This window comes from Carcharodon carcharias, chromosome 20 (assembly GCF_017639515.1).
Source record: "Carcharodon carcharias isolate sCarCar2 chromosome 20, sCarCar2.pri, whole genome shotgun sequence".
In the NCBI taxonomy this organism is placed as follows: Eukaryota; Metazoa; Chordata; class Chondrichthyes; order Lamniformes; family Lamnidae; genus Carcharodon; species Carcharodon carcharias.
Window position 1 is genome coordinate 68,012,732 of NC_054486.1, and position 18,351 is coordinate 68,031,082.

General features: G+C 44.5%; 1 protein-coding gene across 2 annotated transcripts in view; it reads left to right on the forward strand.

The window, feature by feature from the left end:
- The window catches only part of sos2 (son of sevenless homolog 2 (Drosophila)), a 113,896-nt gene that overhangs the window by 74,611 nt on the left and 20,934 nt on the right, over positions 1 to 18,351 (forward strand). For both annotated transcript variants that reach the window (XM_041214127.1, XM_041214128.1), the window contains exons 14-15: positions 155 to 377; positions 9,253 to 9,372. In XM_041214127.1, coding sequence (XP_041070061.1) covers positions 155 to 377; positions 9,253 to 9,372 — 343 coding nt within the window. The remainder of the gene's footprint in view (positions 1 to 154; positions 378 to 9,252; positions 9,373 to 18,351) is intronic.

Consider the following 18,351-nt stretch of genomic DNA (forward strand, 5'->3'; position numbering starts at 1 on the left):
AAACAAGAAAATTAATCCATGTGATTCTAAGGGGTAATGGATATTTAAACTTTGTAGGCAGTATTCATGCTTGGCTAATTTATGCCTGATAGCTTAGATTTTTAAAACATTTGCAAACCTATATTGTGAATAACACAATATTTTATTTTTGCAGGGAAAGCCATGAAAAAATGGGTAGAGTCTATTACAAAAATTATTAATCGCAAGAGACAAACTCAAGTAAATGGAATCAGCCATGCTATTACCTTTCCAGACCCACCACCTCAAATTGAATGGCATATTAGTCGACCTGGACAAATTGACACATTTGATCTTATGACTCTTCATCCAATTGAAATAGCACGGCAACTTACACTTTTAGAATCTGACCTTTACAGGTAAAGTAGTAATATAGCTAATGTAAATAGTATGTAGCTTTAGACTTTTTGAAGTTCAGCATGATCAGTTTTTAAGGTGGTTGCAATCTGACATTCAAAAGGTAAATATCAATGAGTAATTTTGAGGACCAGTTAAAATAACAGAAATTTCCTGCATATTGGCACTGGAGTGCACATTGTTAATGCTGCATTTTCTCAGTAATTAGTCTAAACAAACTGTTGTACAGTTGGCACCAAGCCACACTGTTACAATCCTACACCAGACCCCAATCTTTTTTATGGTCCCTTTTTTTAAAAAAAAGTAGAAAACATTGAAATCCCAGTTAAAATTGCTAGGAGAATAAAGCCACAAAATTCCACTGTTTTAAACCAACAGAAGAAATTTTACAAAAGTCAACAAAGCAAACAGTCAATATTTTTATATTGTAACATACAGAATTTACATGAGTAAACATGAATTAACAGACAAACTGTGGTTGAATACACCACAAACTGCACATTAAATGGAACTTACAACCAAGACGATCCCCGAATTTTCTCAGCAACACACCTCCAGACATCAGTGAATCTCAAAAATTATTGATAAGTCTGTCTTCCTCCTGAGGGGTTTAAGCTCCACTTTTTCAAAGAGCTAGTCTGATCCCCAGCCGACAGCAGCTCTACCCTATCCAGTTCTATGTGCACAATCTTAGCCCAAAAGGCACATTATCCCAGATTTCTCTCAAATCTGCTCCCAGGTCCAACCACCTTGGCCATGAGCTGACCAACGATCGAGGCTGTGTCCCCCTACGTTGGCCAGGCTACACTGTAGCATCACAGGTGTGGTCCCAGCTTCTCAGCCACGTTGCTGCCAACAATTGCTTCTGGGATTTCCTTTGCGGCAACAGCCAGCTTTGCACAGCTGGGTTTCCCTGAGCTCCAATCTCTCCAGCCACACAGAACATATACTGCTCATAGGCTTCCCTGAAGTCCCAACTCCTAGCAGTATGGAGCTGCCAACCAATCACGGGGCTTCTCTGAGCCTCAACCCCTCAACAGCATGGAGCTAACAGCAGCACTTCAGCTACGTGGAGCCAACCTTAATATTTGACTGCTCCCGACTCACCCTTGAATTGATCTATCCTGTTAATATTTCCCAACGTGGTTCTAACCCGTAGTTCTAGGCAGAATTTGATGTATCCAGAGGGTACATTCTGTACCTTAAATATACACCTTAGTTGTCTCTAGACTACTAAAGCTCACCCCTGTGCGAAATTCCTGTGGCACCACACCTAACACCCACAGACAAAAATATAGATTTCAACACAAAACTAATTACAAATTTTGGATTTGTTCCTTAAGTCTTTCCATGCTATTCATTCTTCATAAGCAGTGCAAATTGCTGAGGGTTTTAGGAGTGTGTCTGATATAACATATTTGATTGTACAGTATACCCCTGTGATTAATGATAGGACCTTCAAATGATTTGAACTATATGCTTCTCCATTTTTTTGGTAGGCACACTGAAAATAATTTGATGAAATAAAAGTTGAATTTTTAGCTGCTTTATTTTTCACGTAGAAACTGATAGTGGGAACTAGTAATAATTGAGATCAAATCTCACCGTAACCAACTTCAAATCTCTTGTGATTCCCAAGAAAAATTAGAAAAATATGTCATGCTACCCTTATTAGCTGGCTCACTTGCACATGAATCATTAAACTAAAATAGACAAAAGATCCTATGGTTAAAAACAAAAAAACTGCGGATGCTGGAAATCCAAAACAAAAACAGAATTACCTGGAAAAACTCAGCAGGTCTGGCAGCATCGGCGGAGAAGAAAAGAGTTGACGTTTCGAGTCCTCATGACCCTTCGACAGAACTTGAGTTCGAGTCCAAGAAAGAGTTGAAATATAAGCTGGTTTAAGGTGTGTGGGGGGGCAGAGAGAGAGAGAGAGAAGTGGAGGGGGGTGTGTGGTTGTAGGGACAAACAAGCAGTGACAGAAGCAGATCATCAAAAGATGTCAACAACAATAGAACAAAAGAACACATAGGTGTTAAAGTTGGTGATATTATCTAAACGAATGTGCTAATTAAGAATGGATGGTAGGGCACTCAAGGTATAGATCTAGTGGGGGTGGGGAGAGCATAAAAGATTTTAAAATATTAAAAATAATGGAAATAGGTGGGAAAAGAAAAATCTATATAATTTATTGGAGAAAAAAAAGGAAGGGGGAAACAGAAAGGGGGTGGGGATGGGGGAGGGAGCTCACGACCTAAAGTTGTTGAATTCAATATTCAGTCCGGAAGGCTGTAAAGTGCCTAGTCGGAAGATGAGGTGTTGTCCCTCCAGTTTGCGTTGGGCTTCACTGGAACAATGCAGCAAGCCAAGGACAGACATGTGGACAAGCGAGCAGGGTGGAGTGTTAAAATGGCAAGCGACAAGGAGATTTGGGTCATTCTTGCGGACAGACCGCAGGTGTTCTGCAAAGCGGTCGCCCAGTTTACGTTTGGTCTCTCCAATGTAGAGGAGACCACATTGGGAGCAACGAATGCAGTAGACTAAGTTGGGGGAAATGCAAGTGAAATGCTGCTTCACTTGAAAGGAGTGTTTGGGCCCTTGGACGGTGAGGAGAGAGGAAGTGAAGGGGCAGGTGTTGCATCTTTTGCGTGGGCATGGGGTGGTGCCATAGGAGGGGGTTGAGGAGTAGGGGGTGATGGAGGAGTGGACCAGGGTGTCCCCGAGGGAGCGATCCCTACGGAATGCCGATAGGGGGGGGTGAAGGGAAGATGTGTTTGGTGTTGGCATCATGCTGATGTTGGCGGAGGATGATCCTTTGAATGCGGAGGCTGGTGGGGTGATTAAGTGAGGACAAGGGGGACCCTATCATGTTTCTGGGAGGGAGGAGAAGGCGTGAGGGCGGATGCGCGGGAGATGGGCCGGACACGGTTGAGGGCCCTGTCAACGACCGTGGGTGGAAAACCTCGGTTAAGGAAGAAGGAGGACATGTCAGAGGAACTGTTTTTGAAGGTAGCATCATCGGAACAGATGCGACGGAGGTGAAGGAACTGAGAGAATGGGATGGAGTCCTTACAGGAAGCGGGGTGTGAGGAGCTGTAGTCGAGGTAGCTGTAGGAGTCGGTGGGTTTGTAATGGATATTGGTGGACAGTCTATCACCAGAGATTGAGACAGAGAGGTCAAGGAAGGGAAGGGAAGTGTCAGAGATGGACCACGTGAAAATGATGGAGGGGTGGAGATTGGAAGCAAAATTAATAAATTTTTCCAAGTCCCGACGAGAGCATGAAGCGGCACCGAAGTAATCATCAATGTACCGGAGAAAGAGTTGTGGAAGGGGGCCGGAGTAGGACTGGAACAAGGAATGTTCCACATATCCCATAAAGAGACAGGCATAGCTGGGGCCCATGCGGGTACCCATAGCCACACTTTTTATTTGGAGGAAGTGAGAGGAGTTGAAGGAGAAATTGTTCAGCGTGAGAACAAGTTCAGCCAGACGGAGGAGAGTAGTGGTGAATGGGGATTGTTCGGGCCTCTGTTCGAGGAAGAAGCTAAGGGTCCTCAGACCATCCTGGTGGGGGATGGAGGTGTAGTGGGATTGGACGTCCATGGTGAAGAGGAAGCGGTTGGGGCCAGGGAACTGGAAATTGTTGATGTGACGTAAGGTATCAGAGGAATCACAGATGTAGGTGGGAAGGGACTGGACAAGGGGAGAGAGAAGGGAGTCAAGATAATGAGAAATGAGTTCTGTGGGGCAGGAGCAAGCTGAGACGATCGGTTTAGCGGGGCAGTTTTGTTTGTGGATTTTGGGTAGGAGATAGAAGCGGGCTGTCCGAGGTTGGGCGATTATCAGGTTGGAAGCTGTGGGAGGAAGATCCCCAGAGGAGATGAGGTCAGTGACAGTCCTGGAAACAATGGCTTGATGTTCAGTGGTGGGGTCATGGTCCAGGGAGAGGTAGGAGGAAGTGTCTGCGAGTTGACGCTCAGCCTCCGCGAGTTAGAGGTCAGTGTGCCAGACAACAACAGCACCACCCTTGTCAACGGGTTTGATGACAATGTCAGGGTTGGACCTGAGAGAATGGAGTGCAGTAAGTTCAGAGAGAGACAGGTTAGAATGGGTGAGAGGAGCAGAGAAATTGTGACGACTAATGTCGCACCGACAGTTCTCAATGAAAAGATTAAGAGAAGGTAAGAATCCAGAGGGAGGGGTCCAGATGGAGGGAGAATATTGGAGTTGGGTAAAAGGATCCGTTGAACTGGGAGAGGACTCTTGCCCAAAGAAGTGAGCCCGGAGACGAAGACGGCGGAAGAAGAGTTCAGCATCATGCCGAGCCCGAAATTCATTGAGGTGAGGGCGTAAGGGTATGAAACTAAGTCCTTTGCTGAGCACTGAACGTTCAGCATCGGAGAGGGGAAGGTCAGGGGGTATAGTGAATACACGGCTGGGGTTGGGATTGGAAGATGGGGTTGGGATGGAGGGACGGGCAGGGGTGGAGGGTCCTAGATGGGTGTTGGTGTCGATGAGTTGTTGGAGCTTGCATTCCTTAGCACTTGAGAAAAAGAGAAAAAGTTTCTTGTTGAGGCGTCGGATGAGCCGAAGAATAAAATGAAACTGGGGGCATGCGCAGCTTTGAAAGAGGATACGGCGGTGCTTCTGGAGGGAGAGGTCGAGTGTGTTCATATGGCGGCGCATGGCACTGAGTGTGGATTTCAGAATGTGCTGTTGTTGTCTGGCGCACTGACCTCTACCTCGCGGAGGCTGAGCGTCAACTCGCAGACACTTCCTCCTACCTCTCCCTGGACCATGACCCCACCACTGAACATCAAGCCATTGTTTCCAGGACTGTCACTGACCTCATCTCCTCTGGAGATCTTCCTCTCACAGCTTCCAACCTGATAGTCACCCAACCTCGGACGGCCTGCTTCTATCTCCTACCCAAAATCCACAAACAAAACTGCCCCGGTAGACCGATCGTCTCCGCTTGCTCCTGCCCCACAGAACTCATTTCTCGTTATCTTGACTCCCTTCTCTCTCCCCTTGTCCAGTCCCTTCCCACCTACATCCGTGATTCCTCTGACACCTTATGTCACATCAACAATTTCCAGTTCCCTGGCCCCAACCGCTTCCTCTTCACCATGGACGTCCAATCCCTCTACACCTCCATCCCCCACCAGGATGGTCTGAGGGCCCTTAGCTTCTTCCTCGAACAGAGGCCCGAACAATCCCCATCCACCACTACTCTCCTCCGTCTGGCTGAACTTGTTCTCACGCTGAACAATTTCTCCTTCAACTCCTCTCACTTCCTCCAAATAAAAAGTGTGGCTATGGGTACCCGCATGGGCCCCAGCTATGCCTGTCTCTTTATGGGATATGTGGAACATTCCTTGTTCCAGTCCTACTCCGGCCCCCTTCCACAACTCTTTCTCCGGTACATTGGTGATTACTTCGGTGCCGCTTCATGCTCTTGTCGGGACTTGGAAAAATTTATTAATTTTGCTTCCAATCTCCACCCCTCCATCATTTTCACGTGGTCCATCTCTGACACTTCCCTTCCTTGACCTCTCTGTCTCAATCTCTGGTGATAGACTGTCCACCAATATCCATTACAAACCCACCGACTCCCACAGCTACCTCGACTACAGCTCCTCACACCCCACTTCCTGTAAGGACTCCATCCCATTCTCTCAGTTCCTTCACCTCCGTCGCATCTGTTCCGATGATGCTACCTTCAAAAACAGTTCCTCTGACATGTCCTCCTTCTTCCTTAACCGAGGTTTTCCACCCACGGTCGTTGACAGGGCCCTCAACCGTGTCCGGCCCATCTCCCGCGCATCCGCCCTCACGCCTTCTCCTCCCTCCCAGGAACATGATAGGGTCCCCCTTGTCCTCACTTATCACCCCACCAGCCTCCGCATTCAAAGGATCATCCTCCGCCAACACCAGCATGATGCCACCACCAAACACATCTTCCCTTCACCCCCCTTATCGGCATTCCGTAGGAATTGCTCCCTCTGGGACACCCTGGTCCACTCCTCCATCACCCCCTACTCCTCAACCCCCTCCTGTGGCACCACCCCATGCCCACGCAAAAGATGCAACACCTGCCCCTTCACTTCCTCTCTCCTCACCGTCCAAGGGCCCAAACACTCCTTTCAAGTGAAGCAGCATTTCACTTGCATTTCCCCCAACTTAGTCTACTGCATTCGTTGCTCCCAATGTGGTCTCCTCTACATTGGAGAGACCAAACGTAAACTGGGCGACCGCTTTGCAGAACACCTGCGGTCTGTCCGCAAGAATGACCCAAACCTCCCTGTCGCTTGCCATTTTAACACTCCACCCTGCTCTCTTGCCCACATGTCTGTCCTTGGCTTGCTGCATTGTTCCAGTGAAGCCCAACGCAAACTGGAGGAACATCACCTCAACTTCCGACTAGGCACTTACAGCCTTCCGGACTGAATATTGAATTCAACAGCTTTAGGTCTTGAGCTCCCCCCTCCATCCCCACCCCCTTTCTATTTCCCCCTTCCTTTTGTTTTTTTCCAATAAATTATATAGATTTTCCTTTTCCCACCTATTTCCATTATTTTTAATATTTTAAAATCTTTTATGCTCTCCCCACCCCCACTAGAGCTATACCTTGAGTGACCTACCATCCATTCTTAATTAGCACATTCGTTTAGATAATATCACCAACTTTAACACCTATGTGTTCTTTTGTTCTATTGTTGTTGACATCTTTTGATGATCTGCTTCTGTCACTGCTTGTTTGTCCCTACAACCACACCCCCCTCCACTTCTCTCTCTCTCTCTCGGCCCCCCCCCCACACACCTTAAACCAGCTTATATTTCAACTCTTTCTTGGACTCGAACTCAAGTTCTGTTGAAGGGTCATGAGGACTCGAAACGTCAACTCTTTTCTTCTCCGCCGATGCTGCCAGACCTGCTGAGTTTTTCCAGGTAATTCTGTTTTTGAAAAGATCCTATGGCACTATTCAAAGTGCAAGGAAATTTTCCAGTATCCTGGCCAACGATTGTCCCTCAACGAACATTATTAATACAGCGCATTGGTTGTTTATCCCATTCGTGGGAATTACATGTGTGCATACCATATAGCAGTGACTATACTTTATTTTGTTGGCAGTGAAGCACTGACATATCCTGCGGTTGTGAGAGGTACTTTATAAATGTACAATTTGCTCTTGTAACTTTAGCAGCTCAGCCTGTTGGTTTTAATAAACCTGGCTTCAGATGAACTAATCTTCCCTCATCAGGCTAATCTCTGTTTCTAGACATAACTAGTTTGACTGATCTTCACACATGACTTTTGTCTTTTTTCTCTCTCTCCCCAGGATGTGGAGAGATATCCTACTTACTTATTCCCCACTCAGTGACTTCTCAGTAAGCTTTTCAATTAAACTGGTGTCTCCGCCTGCCACACTCCTTCACCTCTCAATCTATGGTTTCTTGAGACCCATACAACATCTGCTATTCTCAAAAGGACAGGACCATCCTCTCTTAATGAGTCTGAAATAAATCAGTAGTGTCTAATTGCCTCAGTTTAAAGTAGATAGTCCACAAATTAGTCAGTCTTGCTTTAATATATATCTTAAACGCCTGGTGCACAAACAAGTTCCTCTTTGTCTAAACAGTTATAACACTCAGCAAAGAGAAAATTCTACACTTGTATAAACATACTTTGATGCACTTAAATATCATTCATATGCAGATCCTAAATTGGCTTTCACATTCACATCAATGGTGATAAGTTGATAGCTTAAAACTTGATAATACTTGAGAAGAATTATAAATAAAATTGAATACTTGTTTGCATTTAGTTTTATTCACTCATTGTTTTTTGTAACCTATCTTTCTTCCTGACAATAGTATACTTAAAATAATTTCTGCTAATTCAATAATGAATATCCCGTATTGCCATTAAATCGTGGTGGCTTTTGCACAATTTTTACTTTACAGAAGATCAATGGTTATTTGTAGTATCTGGAAGTGTTAATTGATTTCATAGTGAAATATGGTAATCCATTTGAAAAATTCAGATAATATCAAAGTGCTTACAATTCTGCATAATACTACAAATGCTATTTAAGAAAAAAACTCTTGCTTTTTTTTCTTGATTTTTATTTTTCAGCAGATGTTTTTTTTCCTGTGTTTTATTTCTTTGAGAAGGGGGTTAAGAAACAGAGATGCACTTTGTTAGAGAAATAGTAAGGATTTAATGAAAGAGTTGAGTGAATTCCAAATGGAGTGGAAGGATAGAACGTGCACAAAATGGGGACCATCTGTAAAATAGTTGGTGAAAACTTAATGAAATGTAAAATAGAGACTACTTAAAGAAATCACATAGGTGAAGGGGGAAGCATGATGTACAATGTGAGTGACAAGATTGGTACAAATGCAGAAGAAGAGGTCTGGGCAACAACTTGCAGGCAAATCTTGTGGGATGAGCCAAATCTCAATAATATTATTTGATTTAATTATTATTTCCACTTGTGCAGTGGAGAAAGGGTAATAGTTGTGGGAACTTCATGCATGCATGCATAATTTGTAATACTAAAGTTTTCATAAAATATCAAAACTGAAACTTTTTCCCCTCTCTGGCAATTAGAAAATATTTGCTGTACAGTATTCAAGTGCTTTCTGGATATATATTTTAAGATCCTTGTAAAATTGAAAAATATAACTTATTTCCAAAATCAATAAAAGCCAAAACATAAATGTTACCATTTCACAGAATAAAATTTGAGCTACTGAACTTTTGTTTACCGTGCTCCTCCTAATTGGATGTAACTTTGCTCTTACAATTATGGACAGTGACTTTTAAAAATCTCCAATTTACTATTCTCTATGTATTTTTGAACAGGGCTGTTCAGCCATCTGAACTTGTAGGAAGTGTCTGGACGAAAGAAAACAAAGAGCTAAATTCTCCAAATTTGCTGAAAATGATTCGCCATACAACAAACCTCACTCTGTGGTTTGAAAAGTAAGTACAATGCTGACCTATATGTGGATCTGAGTGTTTCTGGGGTGTAACTGCGTAAAATCACATATTTGTTAATATTACCTTCAAAGCTGGGGTTTTGCTGCTGTTTCTCCTGCAGTTCCATTAATCCCCATACAGATCCTGTCTTTAAATGTCATCAATTGAGCTTATTAATTTTTTTTATGCCTTTACTACTTTGGGTAAATGCTGCAGGAGTAAGGTCTATATTAGGAAACTTTTTTAGATACACCTTTTGGCTAGAGTGGTTGAATCATTCAGTGAATCGTCTAAATCAAATGCCGTACCTTGACTCTGCAGTCATTCTTCAAGTCTTCTCTTGTGACGGACAGTTATTTTCCTGAGAGGATTATCCTGAACCATCTGAATGAAAGTAAGAATATATGGATTTTTTTTGCAGAATTTAGGTGCAAGAGTCCCACCTAATATATACAGCCTTATAATTCGCTGTGATGTGCTAATTTTGGTTGTCTGTGGTTTCAGTCTGTGGTTCAGAATGTTTAACTAGGCCTTTTTAGGGAGCATTTCTTGCTCTTAATGACAGCCAACACAGGAAACAGCCAACACAGGAAACAATGTGGCAGCTGTAAGAGTAGTGTAGCTTTAACTTCGTTGGTTCGGTACCTGTTTTGTAATATTTTGCTCCTTTCTTTCCATTGGCATTGCAGCAGCAACGGATTTAGTATTTGGTTAATGGGAAAAGCATTTTGGTGAACCATTGGAAGTATAACTAACTGCCTCTTAATATAATCATAATTTCCAAAAGGTTAGGCATAAGGCAGAAAAACAGCATAGGAATCAAATTACATTGATCACTTTAAACTGCATCCATTTCCATAGATCTTTGGAAGGAAAATTCTTCTTCTGAGGCAGTTCCTTGGGATGAGTTGCTTCCACTTCGGTTGGATGGGTTCTGAAATGAGTGAACTGCAGATTCTTCCACGGGCAGGACGGTTGGTACTTGGAGGGTTGGGCAGATGAGTTCCTTGTAGATTTGAGCTCCCTTTCCGAACGCCTCGATGTCGCCTCTCCGTATTCCCGATGAAGTCTATCGATCTGTTCAGTGCCTTCCAGAATTAACCTTTTCCGTTTTGGTCAGTCACAAGCCAGGGACTCCCACGTGTCAGCGGGAATGTTTGACCTTTTCAGGGATACTTTGGGGATTTCCCTAAAGCATTTCCCTCCTGGGAGTCTTCTGCTGCAACTAAGTTCTTAGTAGAGCAGTTGCTTCTGGAGTCTGTTGTCCGGCATACGAATGACATATCCTGCTCACTGGAGCATGAAGAAGAGTTAAGCATCCTATCACAGGCTTTTTTTACTCACCAGGCTCCTCTTTCCCAAGGGCTCAAGAAATGGGCATATTCTTACTCTGTTATTGACTCTGAGGCTCTTTGGCCCACTTTTGACTCCATTGTGTGTCTACCTTTGCTATTTTTTGGCAGGCTGAAAACAATGATCTTGTATTTGTGGACCATATTGGCAGTCTGCCTCAATATTCACTTCATTCTCAGCTGGCTTTGGGGTGGTGATTCTTCAGATCATGACTTTAGCATGCAAAGTAAATGAAAAACTAAGTTTAGGGACCATCTGTTTCTACTCCCAAGCGTGAAATGCCGGATTTCACTCACATTTACTTATTGTGCCCAACAATGTAAGAAAAATTGAGTATCCTTTGCCCCTTTTTAAATTTCAGAAGAATGTCAATTCCTGAGCTGAAGCTGAGATGTTACATTGGTTACAATTCTAAACATTATGCAGATGACACATTAGAAATATCATCATGCTCCTCCTGCACTATGTGGGAAGTCATGGACACTTCCAGTGCCCCTGGCGACCATGTGTGCAGGAAGTGTGTCCAATTGCAGTTACTGGCTAACCGCATTTCGGAGCTGGAGCTGCGGGTGGATTCACTGGGGAGTATCTGCGATGTTGAGATTATCGTGGACAGCATGTTCAATGAGGTAGGCACACCGCAGGTAAAGACTGATCAGGCAGAGAAGGGATGGGTGACCACCAGGCAGAGCAGAGCAGGGCAAGTAGTACAGAAGTCCCCTGTAGCTGTCCCCCCTCTCTAATAGATATACCGTTTTGGATACTGTTGGGGGAGACTACTTCTCAAGGGAAAGCAGCAGGAGCCAAGTTCATGGCATTATGGGTGGCTCTGCTGCATAAGAGGGGAGGAAGAAGAGTGGTAGGCTATAGTGCTAGGGGATTCAATAGTATGGGGAACAGACAGGCGCTTCTGCAGCCACAAAAGAGACTCCAGAATGGTAGGTTACCTCCCTGGTGCCAGGGCCAAGGATGTATCGGAGAGGCAGCAGAGCATTCTGAAGTGGGAGGGTGAACAGCCAGTGGTCATGGTACATTTTGGTGCCAACAACATAGGTTAAAAAAAGGGATGAGGTCCTACAAGCTGAATATAGGAAGTTAGGATGTAAATTAAAAAGTAGGACCTCAAAGATAGTAATCTCAGGATTACTACCAGTGCCATGTGCCACTGAGAGTAGAAATAACATGATATATAAGTTGAATATGTGGCTGAAGAAATGGTGTAGGTGGGAGGGATTCAGATTCCTGGGACATTGGGACTGGTTCTGGGGAAGTTGGGACCAGTACAAACAGGGTGGGTTGCATCTGGGCAGGACTGGGACCAGTGTCCTCAGGGAGGGTGTTTGCTAGTGTGTGTGTGTGTGGACGCTGGTTGGGGGTCTTGGGGGGGGGAGCCTGAGCAGGGGAACAGAGGAGGGGGAAACAAGGATAGAAACAAAAGGCAGAAAGGTAAGAAGAAAAGTTGAAGGCAGAAAAAACAGAGAAATAAATGGGGTCATAGTGCAAAATAAAGCTAAGATGACTAACAAGGTTAAAAAAACAAGTCTAAAGGCATTGTATCTTAATGTGCAGAGCATTCACAATAAGATAGATGAATTAACGGCGCTAACAGATATAAGTGATTATGATATAATTGCAATTTCCGATACATGGCTGCAGGATGACCAAGGATGGTGACTGAACATCCAAGGGTATTCAATATTTAGAAAAGACAGATAAATAGGGAAAGGAGGTGGGGTAGCATTGTTAGTAAAGGAGGAAATCAATGCAATAGTGAGGAAGGATATTGGCTCGGAAAATCATGATGTGGAATCTGTTTGGGTGGAGATAAGAAACACCAAGGGGCAGAAAATGGTGGGGATTGTCTGTAGGCCCCCAAACAGTAATGGATAAGTAAGGAAAGGCATTAAGCAGGAAATTATAGACACGTGCAATCTGGGTACAACTGTAATCATGGGTGACTTTAATCTACATATAGATTGGAACAAACCAAACTAGCAATAATACTGTGGAGCAGGATTTCCTTGAGTTTTCTAGATCAATACATTGAGGAACGACCTAGAGAGCAGGCTATCCTGGACTGGGTATTGTGCAATGAGAAAGGATTAATTAACAATCTTCTTTGGAAAAGATTGATCATAAAATGATAGAATTGTTCATTAGGATGGAGAGTGAAGAAGTTGAATCCGAAACTAGGGTCCTGAGTCTAAATAAAGGGAACTACGAGGATATGAGGTGCAAGTTGGCAATGATGGATTGGGGAACCTTACTAAAAGAGTTGTCAGTGGATAGGCAATGGCTAATAGTGAAGGAACATGTGTATGAATTAGAACAATTATTCATTCTTGTCTGGCGCAAAAGTAAAACAGGAAAGGTGGCTCAACCATGGCTTACAAAATAAATTAGGGATAGTATTAGATCCAAAGAGGAGACATATAAAATTGCCGGAAAAAGCAGCAAGCCTGAGGATTGGAAGCATTTTAGAATTCAGCAAAAGTGGACAAAAAGATTGATTAAAAGGGGAAAATGGAGCATGAGAGTAAACTTGCAAGGAACATAAAAACTGGCTGTAAAAGCTTCTATAAATATGTGAAGAGAAAAAGATTAGCAAAGACAAACGTCAGAATCTGTCAGTATTGGGGGAAATTATTATTGGGAACAAAGAAATGGCAGGAGAATTGAACACATATTTTGGTTCTGCCTTCACAAAAGAGGACAAATAATTTCCCAGAAATGTTAGGGAACCAAGGATCTAGTGAGAGGGAGGAATTGAAGAAAATCCATATTAGTAAAAAAAAAAATGGTGCTAGAGAAATTAATGGAGACAAAGGCTGAAAAATCCCCAGGGCTGATAATCTACACCCCAGAGTACCAAAGGAAGTGGCCCTGGAAATATTGGATGCATTGGTGATCATTTTCCAAAATTCTATAGACTCTGGAGAGTTCCTACAGATTGGATGGTGGCAAATGTAACTATTTAAAAAAGGAGGGAGAGAAAAAACAAAGAATTACAGACCAGTTAGCCTAACATCATTAGTGGGAAAAATGTTTGAGTCTATTGTAAAAGACATGGTAACAGAACACTTGGAAAGCATTAAAAGGATTAGACAAGGTCAGCATGGGTTTATGAAAGAGAAATCATGCTTAACTATTCTACTGGAGTTTTTTGAGGATGTAACAAGTAGAATAGATGAGGGAGAACCAGTGGATGTGGTATATTTGGATTTCAAGAAGGCTTTTGATAAGGTCCCACATTGGAGGCTAGTGGGCAGAATTAAAGCACATTGGATTGGGGGTAATATACTGGCATGGATTGACAATTGGTTGATCAACCAGAAACTGAAAGTGGGAATAAATGGGTCTTTTTCCGGATGGCAGGCGGTGACTAATGGTGCACCACAGAGATCAGTGCTTGGGCCCCAGCTGTTCATGATATATATGGATGAGGGAACCAAATGCAATATTTCCAAGTTTGCTGATGACACAAAACTGGGCAAGGTTGTAAGCTGCGAGGAGGATGCAAGGAGGCTTTAGGGCGATTTAGACAAATTGTGTGGGTGGGCAAATACTGGCAGATGCAGTATAACATGATTAAATGTGAAGTTACATGCTTTGGTGTGAAAAACAGAAAGGCAGAGTATTACTTAAATGATGATATATTGGGAAATGTGGATGTACAAAGGGATCTGGGTGTCCTTGTACACCAGTCAATGAAAGTAAATAGGCAGGTGCAGCAAGCAATTAGGAAGGCAAATGGTAAAAGAAAAAACTGCGGATGCTGGTAATCCAAAACAAAAATAAAAATACCTGGAAAAACTCAGCAGGTCTGACAGCATCTGCAGAGAGGAACACAATTAATGTTTTGAGTCCGTATGACTCTTCAACAGAACTAAGGAAAAATAGAAAAGAGGTGAAATATAAGCTGGTTTAAGGTGGGTTGGGACAAGTAGAGCTGGATAGAGGGCCAGTGATAGGTGGAGATAGACAAAAGGACAAAGAGGTGTTGAAGGTGGTGATATTATCTAAGGAATATGCTAATAGGTGACATTAAGGGTAGAAAGCAGGACGAGCAAGGTACAGATAGCCCCAATGGGGGTGGGATGAGGGGGAAGGGATCAAAATAGGCTAAAAGGTAGAGATAAAACAATGGATGGAAATACATTTAAAAGAAATGGAAATTATTGGAAAAAAGGGGGATCAGAAAGGGGGTGGGGATGGAGGAGAGAGTTCATGATCTGAAATTGTTGAACTCCAAAACAAAAACAGAATTACCTGGAAAAACTCAGCAGGTCTGGCAGCATCGGCGGAGAAGAAAAGAGTTGACGTTTCGAGTCCTCATGACCCTTCAACAGAAGTAGGTGAATCCAAGGAGAGGGTTGAACTCCATATTCAGTCCGGAAGGCTGTAAAGTGCCTAATCGGAAGATGAGGTGCTGTTCCTCCAGTTTGCGTTGAGCTTCACTGGAACATTGCAGCAGGCCAAGGACGGACATGTGGGCATGAGAGCAGGGTGGTGTGTTGAAATGGCAAGTGACAGGTAAAAAGAAAAAAACTGCGGATGATGGAAATCCAAAACAAAAACAGAATTACCTGGAAAAACTCAGCAGGTCTGGTAGCATCGGCGGAGAAGAAAAGAGTTGACGTTTCGAGTCCTCATGACCCTTCGACAGAACTTGAGTTCAAGTCCAAGAAAGAGTTGAAATATAAGCTGGTTTAAGGTGTGTGGGGGGTGCGGAGAGAGAGAGAGAGAGAGAGAGAAGTGGAGTGGGGGGGTGTGGTTGTAGGGACAAACAAGCAGTGATAGAAGCAGATCATCAAAAGATGTCAACAACAATAGAACAAAAGAACACATAGGTGTTAAAGTTGGTGATATTATCTAAACGAATGTGCTAATTAAGAATGGATGGTAGGGCACTCAAGGTATAGCTCTAGTGGGGGTGGAGGGAGCATAAAAGATTTTAAAATATTTAAAAATAATGGAAATAGGTGGGAAAAGAAAAATCTATATAATTTATTGGAAAAAAAAGGAAGGGGGAAACAGAAAGGGGGTGGGGATGGAGGAGGGAGCTCAAGACCTAAAGTTGTTGAATTCAATATTCAGTCCGGAAGGTTGTAAAGTGCCTAGTCGGAAGATGAGGTGTTGTTCCTCCAGTTTGCGTTGGGCTTCACTGGAACAATGCAGCAAGCCAAGGACAGACATGTGGGCAAGAGAGCAGGGTGGAGTGTTAAAATGGCAAGCGACAGGGAGGTTTGGGTCATTCTTGCGGACAGACCGCAGGTGTTCTGCAAAGCGGTCGCCCAGTTTACGTTTGGTCTCTCCAATGTAGAGGAGACCACATTGGGAGCAACGAATGCAGTAGACTAAGTTGGGGGAAATGCAAGTGAAATGCTGCTTCACTTGAAAGGAGTGTTTGGGCCCTTGGACGGTGAGGAGAGAGGAAGTGAAAGGTCAGGTGTTGCATCTTTTGCGTGGGCATGGGGTGGTGCCACAGGAGGGGTTGAGGAGTAGGGGGTGATGGAGGAGTGGACCAGGGTGTCCCGGAGGGAGCAATCCCTACGGAATGCCGATAGGGGGGGTGAAGGGAAGATGTGTTTGGTGGTGGCATCATGCTGGAGTTGGCGGAAATAGCGGAGGATGATCTTTTGAATGCAGAGGCTGGTGGGGTGATAAGTGAGGACAAGGGGGACCCTATCATGTTTCTGGGAGGGAGGAGAAGGCGTGAGGGCGGATGCGCGGGAGATGGGCCGGACACAGTTGAGGGCCCTGTCAACGACCGTGGGTGGAAAACCTCGGTTAAGGAAGAAGGAGGACATGTCAGAGGAACTGTTTTTGAAGGTAGCATCATCGGAACAGATGCGACGGAGGCGAAGGAACTGAGAGAATGGGATGGAGTCCTTACAGGAAGCGGGGTGTGAGGAGCTGTAGTCGAGGTAGCTGTGGGAGTCTGTGGGCTTGTAATGGATATTGGTAGACAGTCTATCACCAGAGATTGAGACAGAGAGGTCAAGGAAGGGAAGTGTCAGAGATGGACCACGTGAAAATGATGGAGGGGTGGAGATTGGAAGCAAAATTAATAAATTTTTCTAAGTCCCGACGGGAGCATGAAGCAGCACCGAAGTAATCATCAATGTACCGGAGAAAGAGTTGTGGAACGGGGCCGGAGTAGAACTGGAACAAGGAATGTTCCACATACCCCATAAAGAGACAGGCATAGCTGGGGCCCATGCGGGTACCCATAGCCACACCTTTTATTTGGAGGAAGTGAGAGGAGTTGAAGGAGAAATTGTTCAGTGTGAGAACAAGTTCAGCCAGACGGAGGAGAGTAGTGGTGGATGGGGATTGTTCGGGCCTCTGTTCGAGGAAGAAGCTAAGGGTCCTCAGACCATCCTGGTGGGGGATGGAGGTGTAGAGGGATTGGACGTCCATGGTGAAGAGGAAGCGGTTGGGGCCAGGGAACTGGAAATTGTTGATGTGACGTAAGGTATCAGAGGAATCACGGATGTAGGTGGGAAGGGACTGGACAAGGGGAGAGAGAAGGGAGTCAAGATAACGAGAAATGAGTTCTGTGGGGCAGGAGCAAGCTGAGACGATCGGTTTAGCGGGGCAGTTTTGTTTGTGGATTTTGGGTAGGAGATAGAAGCGGGCTGTCCGAGGTTGGGCGATTATCAGGTTGGAAGCTGTGGGAGGAAGATCCCCAGAGGAGATGAGGTCAGTGACAGTCCTGGAAACAATGGCTTGATGTTCAGTGGTGGGGTCATGGTCCAGGGAGAGGTAGGAGGAAGTGTCTGCGAGTTGACGCTCAGCCTCCGCGAGGTAGAGGTCAGTGCGCCAGACAACAACAGCACCACCCTTGTCAGTGGGTTTGATGACAATGTCAGGATTGGACCTGAGAGAATGGAGTGCATTAAGTTCAGAAAGAGACAGGTTAGAATGGGTGAGAGGAGCAGAGAAATTGAGACAACTAATGTTGCGCCGACAGTTCTCAATGAAAAGATCAAGAGAAGGTAAGAATCCAGAGGTAGGGGTCCAGGTGGAGGGAGAATATTGGAAATGGGTAAAAGGATCCGTTGAACTGGGAGAGGACTCCTGCCCAAAGAAGTGAGCCCGGAGACGAAGACGGCGGAAGAAGAGTTCAGCGTCATGCCGAGCCCGAAATTCATTGAGGTGAGGGCGTAAGAGGCAGGGAGGTCTGGGTCATGCTTGCGGACAGACCGATGGTGTTCCGCAAAGTGGTCACCCAGCCTGTGTTTGGTCTCTCCAATGTAGGGGAAACCGCATTGGGAGCAGCGAATGCAGTAGACTAAATTGAGGGAAGTGCAAGTGAAGTGTTGTTTCACTTGAAAGGGGTGTTTGGGCCGTTGGACGGTGAGGAGAGGGGAAGTAAAGGGGCAGGTGTTGTACCTGGCAAATGGTATGTTGAATTTGATTTTAGAAGTAGGGATGTCTTATTTCAGTTATACAAGGCCTTGGTGAGATCACACCTGGAGAATTGCATGCAGTTTCGGTCTCCCTACCTAAGAAAGGATATATTTGCCATAGAGGGAGTGCAGCGAAGGTTCACTAGGTTGATACCAGAGATGGCAGGACTGTCGTATGAGGAGAGATTAGTTCAACTGGGCGTGTATTCACAAG